We start from the raw sequence: 21,331 nt of genomic DNA, 5'->3' as shown, positions 1-21,331 counted from the left end.
AATAATAATGATGATAATAATAAATGATAATGATAATAACAAATGATAATAATAATGATGATAATAATAATGATGACAATAATAAAGTATAATGATAATAACAAATGATAATAATAATGATGACAATAATTATTGGTGTAGTATTACCAGGTAAAGTCGATTTCCCTACAAGTATCAGATAGGCAAGCCTGCAAATAACAACAAATTGGATTAACAAATAAGAAGAATCTTGAACAGTATATATTTTGACTGAGTTTCTTTAAGTGTAAAATAATGAATCTGGACAAATGTAAATAAATTAACAAATATCTATTGTGACACATAAACAGAAAGCACAGAATGTGTATACTCGTGCAGACAAATATAATGGAGTGTATTTATCTCTACAACTTTCTTTCTTTCTCTCGAGATTAAAACACGGTGTTTTTGAAATGAGTATTTACTCGTCAATCTCCTATTAGAAGTGACTTTAAGAAAGCGCACCATAATTGAAAGTAAATTTGCTTTCTTTGTTCAGACGACAGCGTCATCTCGTGCCATTTATTCTCTCACAGCATTGGACAGCTAGCTGTTACATTTAGTCAAAGTCAACCCTGCCAACAAAGGATATTAAAGTGCTAATCTGTTCAACCCGGATGCTATATATTACTACGATATCTCGGGCATAATAGACATTACCTATTATAGAGAACAAAGAAATAAAGCAACTACAACGAGGCAATCTCAACGGCTTTGTGGACCACTTGTTGCCGTCGTTACAGCATGGAAGCTAAACAACCTTTTTTAAAAAAATAGATAGATTGACAAAGCAGGTAAAAACAAATGATATGCATGTATATCGAAAGTGCAAGAATTTTTCTAGAAATTTTACTTTCGACAACATATTGGAGCTAATGGCTTTGATACTCCTAGTGAGAGACCTCTTATAACAGATCCAAACATTTTGTTTGATTTCAAAAATACAATAGACGAAACATATTTGTAACGTATGTTTTATTTCGTTTTTTGCTTTTCATAGCTATATAGTTTTGAACACAGAAACAGGAACTTGTAGCCAAATTCAGCGAACTGGTACTTCTATGTCGATCATTTAATTTTATGAGACACTATCAAAATCAAATTTTCTAAAAATTCATGTATACCAATTTCTTTTTAATAGAAGCATTGTCGGAAAATTAGTTAAATTTGTTGATGATATAAAATCAATCTTGGTCTGGCTGTTTGTAATTGGAATAATATTTATTTTTTTTTACAAAGAAAGATTGGTTGCATAGTTGGATAACCATATTCATATTGCAGATGGCATTTAGATTTCATGAAGCTACCAATAATATTTTATTATTTTTTCTTACGGGCAGATAACAGTGGTTAACGGAAGTAGCTTTGAACTTGAACGTCGAAGGACATAATGATTATTTGAAATGCACATATTGTGTCATTTATATTATGATTACAAACATACATAGCATAAAGGAGGCTGGCTTACTTATTTAAACCACCTTTTATTTTTCAGGAAATAATACACTCCCCCTTCGTAAGCTATTGTAGTTGTACTTTTAAGTACTACTAGTAGCAGTTTTTTTAAAGTTAATTAGTTTTGAAATATTTTTGACAAAGTGCCACTTATAAGACTAGTAAAGTACTTAGTAATAAAGAAAATTATTTATGTGAGTGAGGAGAGAAAGGGGAGGGTTGTATTGTAATAAATGGGGTTCAATCAAATTGGATTGGATTTACCAGTGGGGTATTTCAGGATTTGTAATTGGACCCTTAATCATTTTGACATACATTGATGTTATTGATAATGAAAAGCTAATGGTTAACAGATTGGCCAACTTTACTGATGATATTAAACTGAAAGTTTGGGTATAGTTAGCTGTGACTGTGTTAGAAGGTTGCTGTTTTACAGAAGGGTTTGGATCAATTGATAAACTAGGTAAATAGATTGTAGATGGCATTTAATTATACTAAAAAAATTAATGCATGTGGGCTATCTTAAACTGTAATTTCCACCTTGATGCAAATCAGTTTGGTAATGTTATGGAAGAAAAAGATCTTAGTAGTTTAATAGATCAGTTTTTTAAGCTACCACGAAGTGTGTGTGTGTTAATTGTTGCCAGTGGGAAAGCAAATAGGAGTTAGGGGTTATATCTACAGGAATATTGATTACAACTTGCAAGTCAAAGGAGGTTAATTCTAGGTTAACATGCACTTTTAGAGATGTTAGCTAGTGAGGATGTATAATATGTTTTCAGGTTAGAGGAGAATGTTGAGGATGTATTAATTAATAATAGTTGCTGAGATTCAGAAAGAGAAGTGCAAGTTGTGGGAATGGCAACAGTGCTTAGAGAAGAACCTTAGCTTTTAGGTGGAAAGGTTTCAATAAATAAGCAGGAATTTTAGTAAGATAAAAATGATAATATGGCAAGACGACTTAAGAATAATGCATTTAACTTTTAAGTCTATGGAGAAAGTATTAAGTAACACTAACAGGTTTCTGCCATTAGCTAATGAAGAAGATGGAACTGAAGCAGAGAAAGAAAAGCGTTTGGACAGTAAGAGATAATAGTGCGAAGTTTAAAGAGGCCATAGTATAGTTGTAGGCAATTCCTTTGTAAGGCCTATAGGGTAAAAATTAATATTATGCTATCCAGGCTCTGAGGTGAAAGACAACTGACAGAGCAAGTAGGATTGTAAAGGGTGCTAACAGTGATACAGTTTTTGTTGTGCACATAGGGGCTAATAATGTAGGGAATGCAAGGGTAGAGAAGCTAATTGATAAGTACAGGGGGCTGATAAAGTTTTTGGACATATGGTTAAAAGGATTTCATATAGATTTTGTTACAGACCACTAGATAAGACTGATAAAATTAATGAGAAACTTAACAGTAAGATTAAGATTATGGCTATTAATGAGGTTATGATTATGGGAATTTTAATTTCAGGCATATAGACTGGGAGATTTTAGAGTCAAACCGAGAAAGTTGGGTTTTTAGAAACCATTTAGGATGGGTTTTTTCATTAATTGGTCATGGGACTTACTAGAAAAGATGATATTGTAAATTTATTGCTGACTTCTAATACAGGAATGTTTGAAATTGTGGATATTGGAAAATATCTGGGTGTAAGTAATGATTATTCTGTTAGATTTGATGTTTTACTTTATAAGAAGATCAGGAATAATAAAATTTGGGTTACAGATTTCATTCAAGATAGACATGCATAAAAAAAAACAAAAAGCAGGGTGATTCACTAAAAGTATTAAAGATAAAATCAAAGAAAACCAGTAGAAGTTTAAAAAGTTGTGAGGAATGAAGTTAACATATTTCTTCCTTTAAATGTAGTCAACTTTTGGCACATTCATTAAACACGTGTAACTTATATTAATAGTTTACAAATTTCCTACTTGGGTTTTGTGCAATTATCATGTTTAAGCTTAACCTACTGTGCATAATGTAACTGAACAGCCACATAATATTGTACAAGGTATTTATTATTCATTGACTTGTGACCTAGTGTTATGTTAATTATTGTAAACATGTGACACTTTGACTGAGCTGTGATAGAGAAATACTACATTGCCAAACAAAGAGTAGTTTTTGTTAGTAGTTTTTCATTAGTGACAATCTATCAGTACCTGACTTGATTTGCTACTTATGCTTATGACACTTATCTGGTATTTATGAATTGTCTTGTGTAACCCATCTTTGTGTTAATTAACAACTCCCAAAATTACTCATTGAGCTAGTCAAGGCTATTTTAGACTACCTAGTCACTGTGTTACAGAACTAAATCATCATAAAGTGTAAATTGACTTAAATGATGGAAGACTGTAGAAGATTTAGAGAGTTAGTCAAACAGGACATTAAGCTGTCAAAATTGAAAAAAGGATTTCTTTAAATACATTAAGGGTAAGCAGAATGTTAGGATGGGAGTAGTGCCTTTGAGAGATGTTAGCAAGGGTATTGAAGGAGGTTAAGGATTGGATATGTGAGCCACTTGCTAATATTTTTTGCAAGTCCTTGAATAGTGGATAGGTGCTAGAAGATTGGAAGATGGCTATTGTTACTCAATCTTCTTTTTTTTATATATTTATTTTTTAAGGGAGGTGACAAAAATTGTCCATATAATTATATGCTTATTAGCTTTAGATCAGTAGGAAAAGTTTTTGAAAGTTTAATAAAAATTCTTTGTAAAGGCATTTAACAAATTTTACAGTTTTGTTGGATAATCAACATGGTTTCACTAGGGGGAATCTTGTCTTGCTAATTTTTGACATTCTTTTAAGAGGTTACTGCTCATGTTGATGAGGGTAAAGTGTGGATTGGGCATGTCTTGATTTTAAGAAAGTTTTGGATAAGGTACTGCATAAAAGGTTTGTTAAGAATTCTAACAACCCTCTGCTTTCTTCCCCAGCTATGTTTGATCCAATGAGGCAACTTAGCTCCCACACCCATAGAAATCATTATGGGGTTCAGTCAAACTGGATTAATGTTACAAGTGGGGTGCCTCAAGGCTCAGTGTTGAGACCTTTGCTCATTTTTATTTACTTCTATGATATAGATAAAGTAATGATCAATACATTTCTTAAATTTGCTGAGAATATTAAGGTCTTTGGTGTTGCTGGCTGTGAGAAGATGTCCGTATTCACAAAAGGATTTGGTGAATAATTATAATAAATGCAAGGAACTGCATGTGGGTTATCATAATTTAAATTATAATTATAATTTGGATGTGAATAAGCTTAATAGTGTTGGGTATATGAGGATCTTGGTGTTCTGGTTGATCAGTCTTCTAAGCTATCCAAACAGTGTGCCATTGCTAGTGGTAGAGCAAATAGGTTTTTGAGTTGCCTATACAGAAATAGTGAATACAGATCTAAATAGGTTATCATAACATTGCATAGGTCATGTATGGAGTATGTGCTCAGTCTTGAGCTCTTTACCTTAAGAAGGACATTTAATTGTTGGGAAGGGTTTAGATAAGGGATACTAGGATGGAAAGGATTTCATATGAGGACATAGTTAGTCTCTGAAATTGTATTCTTTTGAAAAAGAAGAATTAGGGGGATATTATTGAGGTATTTAAGGTTATTAAGGGAATTGATAAGATTTGTGCATCATCATTTTTGTGTTTAATGGTAAGAGTGATAGGACTAGGAAATGTAGATTTAATTTAAGATTTGCCAGGATAGAAGTTGCCTGCAAATTAGGTAATGTTATTTTTCAAACAGAGAGGGCTTGATGACTATTCAGGGCTGGATATAGACAAATGGATGGGACAGCCATCATGGAGTGTCAGATGTTGGGTGTCACCTAGCCTAGCATTGTAGCAGATGGTAATCTATATATGATGGTATAACAACATTTTATATTTATTATTCAACATTTTTAGTATATATGGTACACCCTGTATGGTGTTGGTAGTTACTAGTTTAATAATATGTAAATTTTATGTGAGGTGTAGAAATGGAATACAGTGTGCAACTTGTAGTAATGTTAGTAGAGGGAAAGACTACCTTAAAGCCATGTATAATATATCATTGTGGTGAAAAATAAACATTTTGTGTTGAAAGGTGTAATAAATATCTAATGTCATTATCAGATACGTAGCCTGCCAAAACAGTGGTGAGTAGAGCAGTGAAACATTAAAGCTCAAAGTATTTATTGGAACACTACTATAGAGATACATCATTGTCCTGTTCGTATTATCCTATTAGGGTAGACCAAATATTAGGCTAGTATTCTGTTTTTAACAAGTTTCTTATTTACCTGACCTGAAGTTTAAATTCTTGGCGTACCTTAATGATTGAGGTGTTTGAATCAGCTGGTGTCAGATTAATGTTGTATGTAGAGATCAGCATACCAATTATAGATGAAAAGGTTTGTTTATGTAGTGCTTAATGAATGAATATATATTTGAAGTTGATGAAAATATGTTTCACCAATTTAACCTAAGTTGTTTTAGTAGATTCACAGATAAAATGTCAATCAAATGATGCTATACAACTGTGCTCCAAATGTTAAGTAAAATGTTTCAACCTGTATAGAAGATTTCAGGCTATGGATTGCCTAAATAACGACTGTACTATTATAATCATTATATTCCAATTTTCATTCCTTTAATACTGTGTGTGTGAAATCTTTCTCTTTGATGAAGTTAACTGAATTAAAATTATTCAATCAAACCGAAATAGACCTAGGTGAATTTAGCATCAACTCTAGTGTGTCATGCTCTATGTATTCTTCTTCTAAGGCAGTAATTGAATAGAGTTGGTGGTATTTGGACTCATCAGTTGTATTTACAGTTCTTTTAGAGTTTAATTCTACAAGCACCAGTTGTGTACAATTTTTTTCTAATGTCTTCTAAGTTTTACTAGCAGGACTACAACACTAACCAACAATTTGCTATCATTCATTTTGAGCCCTGTACTACAGATAAATTCTATACTATACTATAGTAAAACATTAAAATTAAACACTACTGTCCAAATTGACAAGTTAAGTATAGTTTGTAATATGCAGTAACCATCTCTGTCAGGTGAGTTGCATGCAAGACATCATGACACTACAGATTACAGAGTATGAAGACAACAGAGGATTACACAAAAACTTCAGCAATTAGTTAAGTCAAATTAAGAGTTAAATAAATGAAACTCAGTGAACAAAAGCAGCTCATAAGAATGAAATCAAAATCATGATTTAAAAATAAAGACAACTCAAATCAGTTGGAAAAAACATGATGACAATAAAAAATTTAGATTATGGTGAAATGCAGGACTTGTATAATAAAAACTCAATTTGGATAAATTGAAATTATAATACATTTACATAGTCAGAATAGAAAATAAAGACCACAAAATAACATTCAATTTAAATCAAAATATAATAATAAGAAGCACAGCTTGCTGATCACATATTACAAAATAAAACACATTATAAATTCAAAATTGTAATTAAAACACTAAAAGATCAAAATTTAAACACAAAAACATTACAAAGTTCCAAACAAAATCTAAAACAAATAACTGAACATCATATTTTGACATTTATAATCAAGGACAAAATTAGACAAGTTTCAGTGTGCTACATCGAATTTAAACAGAGAGCCTCTGAGTTTGTCCCCAACATGTTATTTCAGCAACAAAGCCTCTGTTCACTGCATGGTGTGGTCTTTTCAGTGTTGTGACTATTGATCTACTGTTGCCAGATCCATGTATTCAGGTGTGGGTATCTGTAACTCTGGGACAACAGGTGCTTTAGTTTTCCTGGTGGTTGCTAATCCTTTGGCTGACATCCATTTGTTTTTCAGATTTAATTTGCCAGGCAAGGAGAGCTTCAGGAAGATTGCACCAAGGTAGAGAACCTTGTGTACCTCCTTGAGGTACTGATGGATGTCTCCAACTTTATATAAACACGCTGCATTTCTTCAGTTGGCCTGAGTACTTGTACTCCTTGTCTTGCAAAGTGAGAATAGGTGTTAGATAAGAATTAGTCAATGTGTTTATGGAGGATTCCATAGATATTGCCATTGGAATTTATCAGAAACTCTTAACTCAGCTGGTCAAGCTGAATGCTTTCATTCTTGTCATGGAAGTCTTGTTTGTGGGCTCAGTATCTTGTGACCCAATATCCTTACCTTGGATAAGGACCCACCTACTGCTAACTCTTCAACTGCTCTTTTTACCAACTTACAGTGGTATTGATTGTGACATTACAATGCCCCCAATGGCTGAAAGGGAGAACCTGTTTAGTGTTACAGTGTCAAACCCATGACCCTTAATTCAAAAGGCAACCACTGGACCATGCAGGCTAGCAGGTTCTATAATGTAATGGTCCATCCTTTTCATTGGTGAAGAGTAGACCGAGAGTTGGAGGCTGGTTACCTTCCATCTAGTTTGCAGTTCAAAATTAGGGACAGTGGCAAATAGCCCTATATGCTTTGGTATAACTAAAAAATAAACAAATATAACTCTTTCGTGGCTGAAAGAGGAAACATATATGATGGCATTTAGCGTTCAAACCAGTGACCCTCAAATCACGATAAATTAAAATTTTTTAGTGTACTAATCAATTTTCAATAAATTAGAATTAAAACTTGCATGTATAAATCATTTATTTCAGGTAACAAAACAAAAACATACAACACATATGTGTGTATTTTCTTCTACTTTGTACTTTAGATCATATAGAATAATTAATACACCTTTTTCTCAATTATTTATAAATTGGCTACAATCACAAAATAGTCTTCATAATGTGCAATGACAAATAAACACAATAATGATAGAGATTGTCAAACCAGCATTTTAATGATTCAAAATAATAATTCTTTGCTGTCATTGCTCTGGAATATTGTTGTGTACAAAATAATGATAAATTTATATCCATTGTATAGTTGTATGCATTTGAAATTATAAACTCAATCCCCAGAACTGTGCATACATAACTTATGTTAACCTGTACTTAATATTAATCCTGCTAGTCACTGTTATGTTTTGTACTTTTCTGATTTGTAACCAATGTCATGAAATTATATTTATTTTCATTAACAAAAGTCAATAGTTTTAGTAGTCTTGTGGAAATTTGTAGGGAAAGACCTCAGAGAATGATATTCTTATTTTCATCTTGTTACAAGTTTTGTACTATGTTGCACATAGACACTGAACATTTCTATTTGCAAGTGAAGAAATGCATGATGGATTGCTGGTACTGTACCATAAACCCCATAGGCTGCCAAATGACAAGTTCTATAACCTACACTGGCTATCAAATATAACAGTAGATCATGAAAAAACTGATTTCCTACCATTCCCCAAGGTGTAGAGAAGTACATTTATCTATCATATCTTGGATCTGGTACAGTAGTTGTGACACTAGCAACTTGTTTTTGCCTTTTCTGCCTGTTTCACAGTGCCAATGATTAGTCCTGTAGTTACAGACTAGTACTGTTGCAACACCTGCAATTAGACAGGTAGCTCACTGTTCAGCCTGCTTTCTGTAGGTAGTGTTTTATGTGTTGGTTCTATATTTGCAGCAGATGGCAACAATACGGTAGACTGTGTATGTAGTGCACTATGGTATACCGTTTGCACCTTCAGGTTAAGTACCACATTCTTTTTTTATGTACACAGGCACAGTCCACTGTTTTTTGCCCAAATTTGATTAATAAAATATGAATTTCTGAACTGAGATATGAGATAACTATTTATGCTCAGTGAATGACATTGGCAAGATGAAATTTAAAACATACTTCTCCACTTTTGTCTAGCTTTTTGCCTATTTGCTAGGACAAAGCTGGTGCTAAATGGCTGAAGTGGTGATTTTGTACATGAAATTAGGTTTCTGGCTGTACCACTAAAATTTAACCTTGCATCCATATATCATTATTAGCACAAGCTATGTGATTCCCAGTCAAAGATCCTCTAAATCTCCATGATATTTCATATGAACTGACTGCTACAATCACCTAGGTTGGTGACAAGATCCAGCTCGGGTCTTGCTAGGTCAAACTAGATGCAATACTGGATTCATAGCTTGTCATTAATCATCCTGCATGTATTATGGTATCAGTCTAAATGGTACTTCTCTCTAGAATGAGAGAATGGACATTTGGGAAACCAGTTACAAGGTAAGCCACAATTGAAGAAGTGGCCCCTTCCTTCTCAATTCCAGTTCAGCTATGGCATCTGGACTGGGAAGTTCTGCTATATCATAGAGGACCATGGTGCCTATGCTGCATTAGAACTGGTGGTTGTCACTTATGTTGTGCTTGGGAATTTTCATTTACCCTGGATGTTGTCTCAGAGGTTAGTCTACAAATAGTGTTGCCACTGCTTCTGGTTTATTTCACTGCTGTAGGCAACAGTTCCATGTGAACCATTTAAAACAACATTACAATTGAAATTGCTTCTTTAAGTCTTTATGTTATGAGATGATATAACTGTCAGACCCATATTGCTTGATAGTCCCATTATAAAAATATTCATGAGTGGCTCATTGTGATCTATGGGAAACATGTTTGTGCAACCTTCCCATGTAATCTCCCTAAATTGTCTGCATAAATAGTCAAGTTTTATAGAGTGCTTGTTTTTAAACTTTGCACTTAGTCCTGTGGATTACTCTGTTATCCATTAGCTTGAATCTGCACATAAATTGTTGACAGTTGTGACCCCATTAATCAAGTTGATCCTCATCCAAGGTGTCAGTCATAGAACCATCTAGACTTAGTATAAGATATTGTACAACATTCAGTCCATGAGTTCATTCATTCTATGCAACGACTTACTTGAAACCCAGTAGGAAACAATCAAAATCCACTTAAACACTGACAGGATTACCTGTTTCACATCACCTCCATAAATGTTGCTGAAACTATTATTTTATATTTGATTGTAAATCATTTTAGTTCACAAGTAATCTATATTAATGAAATAAAATATTCACATGTAACTTAAAAATATGTTATATAGAACAGTTATCATATTTTTATGTCTTAGTAAAAATAAAAAATTGCATGTTGTTTAGGTACACATATTTGATGTTACATACAATACTCGTATAGCTATGTATAGTAAGCTTGCATTGCAAGACCCTATTGTCGCCAATTAAAAGAACTGCAGTTGACTTAAGTAACACAGATCTTTATTTAACAGTCACTGTTCCAAGCAGGTTAATAGTTATAGTCTTTTTAACATTAAATTATTGATTAATTAAACATACCTAATAAACATGAATATACAGCAGAACAGAGTAATACTAGCAGTTGATTAGAAAATAAATTCAGACCATCAGTTATAAAAAAAGTTCCAAGAGGAATTGTTATTATTAGTCAAATTTTATTTTAAACATTTTTGATTCATTAAACGTACACATGAATAAATAATAAAAATAATTATAAATAAACAGCAAAATGGGTCAGAGTAACAGTAACACTTCAGTTAGAAAATAACACTTGTTTTTTTTTTTGTCTTGTTTGCTATGCATTCTATACATTTTACTAAAATAATGCAGCTACTCTACATATCTCTCTGTCTTTTACCTAAACTTTGTGTTGATGTGACTGTGGAAAACACTTCGGTGGAATGAACTGAAACTACTCCAGCTGCATACATGAAAGCTAGAAAAAGAGAAACTATATGTTTTTCTCAAACCTGTTGCTTAGAACATGTTAATGTTGTGAAACGCAGTTTTAGGACAAACTAAAAAACTGATCACTAATCATAAAACTATTTTCACCAAAGACTCAGTATAAAAAGAAAGTTTAAAAATGTAGAGGAAAGTGCTGTAATTAAAAGAACAGTTATGTACAGAGTAAGGAATAACACCTCACTCTATAAACTATTCAGATTTTGTTGATTCCCTATGTTTAGAAATATGTAAATAAAACCCAAACTGGGTACATTATATTTATACATTTTTTTCCTCTTATGATTGCTGTTAATGTTTAATGCTTTTTACTTATACATATTTTTTCCCTTATGATTGCTGTTAATTCTTAATGCTTTCAAATTCATTTTATTAATATTGGTTCTAGTGAATAAAAACAAAGTAAAATATTGAATAATAATTAGTTTTTATCATTTAAATTGGGCTCTATACTCAGTATGTTAGATTTGTGTAAGTGAATTAATATTTATTTTGAACTGCTATTGGTTAAGCTACCTTCAGAATTGTGAAGTAAAATTTATGAATAAACTTAAGATTATCCTTATGTTTTATAATCTGGGTTGCAAAACCTAATTTACGACTTTTGCTTGACTTACAAATAACATATAAGTGAGAGAACCCCAAACTCATACCAGTTTGTACAAGTATCTTTATCACCCCTTAAGATAAACTTGTCCTACCGAAGAGAGTGGGCATAGAAACAGGATCAAACTGGTTCAAGTGGGTAAATACTTATTTTGAGTTGCTATTGGCTAAAATAAATAAATAATAAATAAAATAAATTGGTAAATACTTATTTTGAGTTGCTATTGGCTAAGCTGTCTTAAGAAATCTGGAACAAAATTATGGCTAAACTTAAGAGTAGTGTTATATTTTACAATTTTGATTGCAAAATCAAACTTATGACTTTTGGAATATCATACAACAAAAATGTAAATATGTTGTTAACAATAAGCACATAAGAAATCTTTACTTTTTATTAAGGCTGAAGATGAGAATGGAGCTCTGTGGTATTGAAGTAAACCGATCCAACTGGTAGTCTAAAAGTTTCCTCAACACAGCAGGTTCCAGAATAATTATTCAGAAAATAAATTTAACATGGACAACAAAGGAAAGCTAAATAAACACAAGGGAGCAAATGAACAAAATTTTTATTCACTGAAATTTAATGTTTAAAACAAAACTGCCTGGTTTCTACTTCTCATTGTGACTTCAAATGGCTGCTGGTATAAAGAGGCTTTCCAAATATATCAGCACTGAATAAGAATAGTAAAAAGAATGTCTCATATTACACTTTCAAGTCAGGCAAAAAGAGTCCTGGTGTAGTATCTTGTAATGCAAGATTAAAGATATCAGTAACTATTCCAAATAATGTATATGAGGGTAAAAATACTAAACTTGTACAATTATCCTTGTCAACCCTTGAGATGGGCTTGTCCTGCCCCAGGGAGTGTATACACATGTGCATGGTCAAACTAGCTGAAGGTTTTGTGGGATAGCCTTTGCTCATGTAACCTTAATTATTATATGTTTTTAACCTTTCTAAGTCAGTTTACAAGGATGCATTAACTGTCTCTAGAAAATTTGCATGAAAATCTATAAAAATTATCTTATTATACATTACTAGACATGCTCTAAACTAGTTATGAAACTGTTAAGTTAAAAATTATTTCAACTGTGACTTTCATAGGCCTTATACATGTGTGAAACTTTCTGCTTGGCTGAATGTCAATTAATCACATTGTAAACTATTAAGAAGTGTATGTAGTCTGTTGCTTTTCTACACAGTAAAAGGGTGACATTTTCATGTTATTTGCCTATTATAACCCTTTTTCTCAATGTTTCAATAACTATTTCCAATACTGTATATGTATCTTGATCCTGTTTATAGTCACAGCAAAGACTAAGAAAGAAATTGTCTTAATAAAACAAAGTTGAAAATGGTGCCAACTGTCTTACACGAATAGCAGAACTATACTTAAAATATCATCACCTTAGCCCAATTTATTGACACTACTTTTCAAAAAGGTTTTGCTATATGTATAAAGTAGTTGATGCCAAATTTTACTTTTTCATCATAAATATACACTGCCTAACATTTAATTAGCTTGTTTTGTAATTGTTATTAACCATACATGAAAATACAAAATTAACATGTTTTCCAAATTCTAGCCTTTTTTTCTTAAGCCTAATTGTTGTTCTGAACACCTTCGCTTTGTCCCTGCATCAGCTTGTAAACTGTCCTTTACTTGTTGTGCACCTTCATGTAAGTGTACATGTATATTTAACTAAAGTATTAAAAGTGGCACTCCTTCTATCATGCTGCGGTGTCCAAATATATTATCAGGTATTTATTTTGTGTTGATAAAGATTTATTGACTTGTGTGAGTTTATTACATTAACTGAGGGTAGTGATAAGATTTTTTTTTAGTTTTGTTAAATGTCAACTTTCCTAAAGTAAGCAACAAAGGAACTTAAGAATTTTTCTGAACACCAGCAAGTGATAGGGGAAATTTTCAACATGAAGATACTTTACAAAATATAGCAAATTATTTTTATTTTTCAAATTCCAAATTCAAGCTTTGTGTTTACTGTTTTGTTTAAACACTAAGCATATCTTTTAGTTGTCACTAATTCATAGTGATAAAAAACTTAGTTGAGGTACTTGATTGAATATCAAAGGAACTGTTTAGTATATAACTAATACTTTCATTTTAGTATTAATGTATATTATAAAAAATACTCATCTTTTATGTGTAATAGTATGCAAAAATTCTGCTAAAAGTGGACTTGATCTGGAGAGCATAGTATTAGCTATGAAGTTAAATAGTTTTTTTATATTTCTATTATTTTTCTGGATGATTTTGTAGGTAAAAACTGTTCTTGAGCTGCAATTGAGCTTTTGAAATATTTATTCATGTTTTGTGCAATTCATACATACGTGTACCTTAGGAGAACCAAAGTAGGTCAAACAAGTTTACAGTCAGTCAACTGTAGTTAATAATTATTCTTAAGTGAACCACCTAGGTTTTTAGTGTAAGAGACATGCTACATCTACGTAGCTTGAGAACTACAGGTACTGTCTATTTTAGAACAATGAAACCAGTAGAATAGAAGTCTAGACAGGTACATGTAGACCTACATCTAGAAGTTGCCTGAGTGATACATATACCTGCACAAGTTAGATGTACCCCACTTAGCTATCCCTTTCCACTTGTGTATGTGTGTGAGGGAATTGAAGTCTACTTAGAAGATAATATTTGTTCAACCCAGTATGGTAAAAAGTATGTATACACTTTCCTTGTTCATATTGCCAGTAAATGTTGGTGGTGTCTTTTCAAACTTTAAACTTGACTTCTTTTTTTAGATGTTGTTCATTGTGTATAATTTCATTAAAATTTCACTGAACTGACGTGAGTAGTTTTTCATCATTTTATTTTATTTGTTTTAATTTCCGGGTTTTTTTCTGTATATTCTATCTAAACATACTGGTACAAGTCCTGAAACATGAAACATAAAAGTTTAGCAGGATCCATTATATCCTTTTTTTTTCAGTAAAAAGTTGTACAAATCACTTAAACATATATTCTTTAGAACTATAGACTATTGAACACACAAGTAATTGAAAGGTTGTGAGATTCTCCAGTGAGACAGCTAATATCATTAGTAAATGCTGTTAACTTTCATTCACTAGATAGAACATTACCAACTATTACAGAGCACTTAATGTTTCTTCTCCATCTTTACATACTGTGGATACGTTCAGACTAAATGTAAAGTTATGGTACAGGTTATTTCAGTGTTATTTGAGTAGTAAGTTTGTTATTCTACTGAACCTAACCTGTCATTAAAACTGAATCTGGCTAAAATGTCATATTCAGACAATCTAATTTTAATTTGAGACATTTAAAAAGTTATTCTTTCTATAATAGCATACAACATATAATATGTTCAAAAATAAGAAGCTTAATTTTGCAGTTCTTGTAAATTTCTTAATTTATAATTTGTTTGACATGCTCATTAAACACTGCCAAAAACTCTGATTAGGGCACTTTGTGTTATATATTTTTATATCAAGTTATTTTTCTCATATAAATTAAAAACTAGGGTTGAGTGCTTAAAAGTGTATCATGCTTTTATGTTAAGTATGCTAGATCTGCACATGTAATAGAATTTAGTGCATATTAAACCTTGCAATCATTAAAATGTGAGTAAACTAGATATCCATCTATTCAAGAATATACATGGTACATGAAGTCATATTCAGAAAGTGATCAATAGATAACATATATATCATAGTATATAGCATATTTTCTATACAAAACTCTATAAGGTTTGTGTTATTATTCCCTAAGTTGTATTAAAGGTATTGAGTAAATTTACCATTAGGTAACTTGATAACATTAAAAAGCATAATATGTATGTATGAGAAACTTACTTGCATGAACATATCGTTCAATAAAAAGCTGTAAAAGTGAAATTGTATGTAGTTGTGTAGTTATGAAAGTGCATGAACTTTGTATTGATATAGTTCAAATATATTTAATAATAAAGTAGTATATAGCTGTGTAATAATAATAATATGGTTTAAGCAAATGTTACACTAAAGTATTACATAGTTAGGTGCAATCAAACAGATAGGACAGTAAATGCCCCAGTGCCATGTCTGCAGACTTATACTGTTAGAAACCGGGTTTCGATACCTGTGGTTGGCAGAGCACAGGTACTTTGTACTTTATAACAATCAAACAGATAGGACAGTGAAATTGCACTTGTGTAATAATATAATTCAAATATGAAAGTATAATAGCATCTGTTTAGGAAAGTGATAGAAACAATTGGTTATAAAAGTACATTAGCTTTGCTTGTGGTCTGGACTAATTTAATCATAAATTACTATGTTTCTTTGTAGAATATTATTTAAACAAATGTAACAAAGTATTATGTAGCTGTATAACTTGATTCAAACTGACATGGCAGTAAAGTAGTATATGTTGTAATATGGTTCTAAGAGACATGAATGTCTAATAGTCTGTGTTCTAAGCAGATTTGATAGTAAATTTACTAAATTTTATGAAGTAATATTGTTACCGATGTTTTTATAATCAAATTGGTGATAACACTAAGTAATTATCCTATGTTCTGAGTGGAAAGGTAAATGCTTGAGAGTTTGTGTAAAGAGTTGAGTATTACAAGTGGTAATCTGAACCATTACTTACACAAACATACCATGATCACAGTTCAAGCACTTAATCATTTTTAGGGTGCAGTGGCATTTGTCACTGGGATTGGCAAGTAGTGCACATGTTTCGGCTCCTATGATAGTAAGTTCTTTTTAATGTTCTTTTTAATTGCTAGGAGTCTATTATTACAACATACAACTTGTCTGTACAAGCAAATTCTGATGATGACTTAAGATTATATGTTTAAAACTCCTTAATACTGTTTACCTGGCAGGATTTAAAGTAAGTAGTGCTTGAATAACTTCATTTTTTTTTAGTTTTTCTTGCTGTGTTTATGGTAAGTAGGATAACTGTTTTAGGTTTCTGTTAAAGATTCAAGGATCCTTTGTTGTATATAAGTAATCTCACTTTCTGTATTTCTTTCTTTGTTAGGTTTAGATAACACTTAATTGTACTTTTTGTGGTTTTTCAAATGTTACAGTATAAGATTTTTTTAGAAACACTTTTTTATTTGCCTTGAAAGTTTATAAATTTTTTGTTGGTTTTATAGTTCAGCAGATTTTGACCTTGATACATCTCTCCATCTGTTCTATACAAGTATTGTTTGCTTAAGAGGCTGTTACATGAGGCTGCTTTTTTGCATGTGAATGTTTAATTTTTTATGTGTGTATACAAACATATCTCACATATACGTTTGAAGTATATAAAGAAATTCTAGAAATTTCTGAGACAACTATTTTAAGATGTAAAGGTGAGTTGTTTTAATGGTATTGTAGCAAATTTATTCATTAACTTGTACAAAGTATTTTCTTGAGCTTCTGTGTGATTGTTTTATTATTCTTTCACCATCACTAATATAGTTTTTCTGTATTTAGTAATTTCCTGGATATAATGTGCAGTGTACTATGTTGATAGTATGTATATATGTATCCAAAAGGTCAAGATAGTAATTTTTAGCATTTACACAAGTCATTATTTTAGATTACATGTACTATACTTATCTGCATAATATGTATGTGTGTGTCTGTATGTTAAGGATTTTATTAATTATTTACAATAATTCACATTCCTGCATAAATGTGTGGATTTTTTAAGTTATATTTTATCTATTTCATTTCAGCAAGCACTTTTCTGAAGCAAGTTGACAAGTGATCCAGCTTGCAAAAGTCGTTTTTTTTTGCTGATTCTTTCCCGTCGTAGGTAAGTCTTTATTACTAAAACTGGAAAATTGTCATGCTTTGACAGACAGTTATTACCTGACGGAAAGAAAAAAACGATAAAAGACTGAATGTCTTTATAATCAATACTTATTTAATTATGATCATTTTAACAAGTTAACCTTAATCCCATCTGGAATCAATTAATGTGTTTAGTTTCAAACTATGTGGAATATTTTCATACATTTTTGAGAGAAATGTGTGAACTTGTCTTAGAATTTCTCTAAATAACTTTTATAGTTATTAGTGTAAGTTAACTGAAGACATTGAAATACTCCATACAGTAATAGAGTAAAATGTATTATTGTATGATATATCAATCCTGTATATGATTTTAAGTTTATTTTGTTATATTTTATATTGATAACAAAAACAACCTAGATTTCTCCTTGAAGTTGTTAAAAACAGTACTCGTGTAAAAGCATTATTTGCAGTGCTATGAATGAGATGCTCATAATTTTGACAAAATTATAAAAACAAAAGACCCCCTTAACTAATGTTTAACAAGTTTTATAAAATATCTTCAGAATACATATATGTTGTATTGAAGATTAATAACTTATGGTATAATATGATCATTTCAAGGAAACTTTGGGTGCAGTTGGGATTTTTTTTTGTATGCACATATGTTTAGAAGTTTTCATTTTGAGAGGAGACTTGTGGCAGACTTTCATTTGCACTTTGACGTGAAACACAAATCAACATATTTTGTTTGAGCCAGGCATGGCCTAGTGGTTTGATTGCTAGGCTGCAGTTTGAAAGCTCCAAAGCTCAAGCCCTCAGTATGCCACTAAACATCCTTCACAATTTCAGCTTTGGCATGCTGTAGAATCATGTTCTTTCACTGTTTGAAAATTGTAAATTAAAGATAGTTTAAAGGTATTTTTTATAATTGACACATGTGCTGATTCAATATCAACAGGGCAGAAATGGATTCAAGTAAGGTCTGGGCTCCGGATCCCATTGATGGCTACAAGCTTGGGACTATTGTTGATATTAGTGAAGATACCATTACAGTAGAACCTTTTCAATCTCCAAACCAAGTAATGCTTTGTTTCATGCTTTTGAGGCATTAATTCAGGGTTATATGTTTATCTTAAATAATGTTTTAAATTCAACAAGTTTTTAAACTTTAATCAACATGTAGCTAAACAAAAAGTTTATTCTGTCTTTTTCTTTGTGTTTTTTGTAGATTTTGAAAATTAATTTTTATGATTGCTTGCTCTAATCATAAGATGCAAAAGTAGAACTGTGTCCACAACTGAATGAACTTACTGGATAATATTTTAATAAATTAAGAACTGTATAAAATCATAGAAACCTATTTGGTGTAATTTTTTGAAACTTTTGTAAGAATTCTTGATAAAATAATCTTATTAGATAGAAAAATTATGATGGATTTAATGTCACTGGAGACAAGAATACGTGAATGTTGTTAAATTCTGTGACACTGATCGACAGAAAGCTTAAAGTACCTTTTATTTAAAAATGTGTTACTTAAGTAATGAAATAAATGAACATAATATATTCATTTATGAGTTTTCTACTTCTTTTTTTTTGAAGTAGGGGGGTGAGTTGGTGAATGGATGTGACAAAATAAATGATACGAGTTTCTATGAATTAGAGATTTGAAGTTACTAAATAAAGTAATTTTTGTATACAGATTTGTTTTATATACCTTTCTCAACAGATCATTACTGCACCTTATGATAGTGTATTTCCAGCAGAAGATGACAACAACAAAGATGTGGATGACAATTGTGAGATTTGAGTTTTAGTACATAATCTAACACAAAAGAGAAGTTATTTTTTTGAAATGTTAAACACTTATGTTAATACATTTAAAACCCATGGGAGAGTGCTGTAAGCCCAGTTATATTTACTGATTACCTCATCACCTTTGGTGGTGTTTTTATCCCTGTGTGTGTTTGTCAGCAAGATTTCTTGAAAACAGCTGATTGGATTTGGACGAAAGTTGGTAGACATTTAGAACATGACCTAACTTAGAAGTGATTAGTTTTTTGGATCAAGGTCAAGGTCAGAGCAAGGTCACAAAAATCCAAAACATCCCTATCTGTTAACAGTTGTTTTGCTCTATAACTCAGTTAAAAGTGATTGGATTTAGATGAAACTTGGTCGTCCTATTTAGATTTTTCATTGTCCTGCCAAAAATGGTCCATGTCTGTTTATAATGATAGATATACAGACACATTTTCTTATTTTTTAGAGCCGAATATGCTGGGTGGTGGAGGTATTCACTCTACTGAGTGCCCCTCTAATTAATTATTGATTTTGCACAAATAAGTGCATAGTACAAAAGCAAGTCGTATACTAGTTATTTATAATGCAACATATTTACCCGAGCAGTGACATTTGTAAATAATGTAAAATGCATGAAATATTTCATATAACTTGAGAAGATTAAAGTTCCTTATTTTGTAATTTAAAAAACAAGGTGTAAAATCCACAAGGAAGGATGTTAGAATACAGATTTTACTGGTGAACATTATAGGAATAATGACAGTGACTGTAGTTTTTTTTAAATATAATAAATAGTCAATTTTAAAGCTAGAGTTTCTAAATGCAGAAGTTACATATACTCTTTTGTATTGAAGGAAGAGACGTTTGTATGAATATTTGTAATAAATGATTGACTGTACTTTGTTAAAATATATTTTGCTTCATGTTTTAAAAAGCAGTTTTTTTACCCGTTATTATAGGCAGTTTGATTTAAAATGTTTTAGAATTCTCTTTTTTGTTTGGTACTCGTATGTGGAAGTAGTCTCGTGGACCTTCATATATTTATATCCCAATTACATATTATCATGTGAACTCAACAGCTTTCTAAATAGACAGTCAACCTGTATTATAAAAAGAAAGGATAAAAATAAAAAAACTTTAAAAAGTAACATTGAAGTGATAGCTAGTTACTTGAAAAACTAAACTGCCATTTAGAAATAGCAGCTAATTACTTGAGAAGATGTCCTCTTTAACACCTTCCACATTTGCATATGTTTTCCCATTAAGATGGTGTTGCAGCGAACTAAAATATGGTAATCTGATGGTGCCATATCTTGAGAATATGGTGGGTGGGGGAGAACTTCCCAATCCAACTCCATAATCTTATGTTGCATCAATCATGCCACATCTGGACGTGCATTGTTGTGGAGAAGAACATCTTTATAATTGACGAGTGAAGGGCATTTATGATTAAGGGCTTGATTTAAATGTTCCAGTTGCTGAGTATAGATCTCTGCATTGACTAGTTCGCTGTGGATTGAGGAGTTCAAAATGAATTACTCCTTTGAACCCCACCAAATGCAAAGCATGACTTTCTGCAGATGGAGTCCAGGTTTTGGGGTTGGAAGTGGTTTTTGTCTAGGACTGAGCCATTGTTTTTGGCATTTAATATTTGCACAGAGAATCCATTTTTCATCACCGGTAACAGTTCTGTCCAAAAATGGTTCACACACATTACGAGCCAGAAGAGATGAAGCAACATTCACATGTTGGAAACGATGATCATCGAGAGTTCGTGAAGCACCCAAACACCTTCTTTATGAAGTTTTCTCATATTCCTTAGATGTTTACGTATTGTTTCATGAGAGTCATGCAATTTCAGGGCCATTTCATGAGTGTTTTGTCTTGGGTTAGACTCAACAAGCGTCTTCAGAGCATCAATGTCAATTCCAACATGTCGGCTCCTGCCATCACAGTTTTTAAGACTAAAGTCACCTGAACCAAATTTGTTGAACCATCATTG

At 31.6% G+C, this 21,331-nt stretch overlaps 1 protein-coding gene across 2 annotated transcripts in view; it reads left to right on the top strand.

Annotated features, from left to right (window-relative positions):
• The first annotated feature begins 592 nt into the window (after positions 1 to 592).
• Positions 593 to 21,331, top strand: part of LOC106460117 (unconventional myosin-VI-like) — a 125,680-nt gene continuing 104,941 nt past the window's right edge. Inside the window, exons 1-5 of one of the 2 annotated variants that reach the window (XM_022386753.1) lie at positions 1,699 to 1,936; positions 5,234 to 5,355; positions 17,472 to 17,551; positions 18,491 to 18,611; positions 19,259 to 19,328. In XM_022386753.1, the coding sequence (XP_022242461.1) occupies positions 18,498 to 18,611; positions 19,259 to 19,328 (184 nt within the window). In that variant the 5' untranslated portion in view covers positions 1,699 to 1,936; positions 5,234 to 5,355; positions 17,472 to 17,551; positions 18,491 to 18,497. Of the gene's footprint in view, positions 813 to 1,698; positions 1,937 to 5,233; positions 5,356 to 17,471; positions 17,552 to 18,490; positions 18,612 to 19,258; positions 19,329 to 21,331 lie in introns of those variants that run through there. The other variant, XM_013919799.2, reaches the window with a different exon arrangement.

The sequence above is a fragment of the Limulus polyphemus genome, unplaced genomic scaffold, assembly GCF_000517525.1.
Source record: "Limulus polyphemus unplaced genomic scaffold, Limulus_polyphemus-2.1.2 Scaffold712, whole genome shotgun sequence".
NCBI lineage: Eukaryota > Metazoa > Arthropoda > Merostomata > Xiphosura > Limulidae > Limulus > Limulus polyphemus.
The sequence above is the reverse complement of the archived record's forward strand: the minus strand, read 5'-3'. Positions and strand labels throughout refer to the sequence as shown.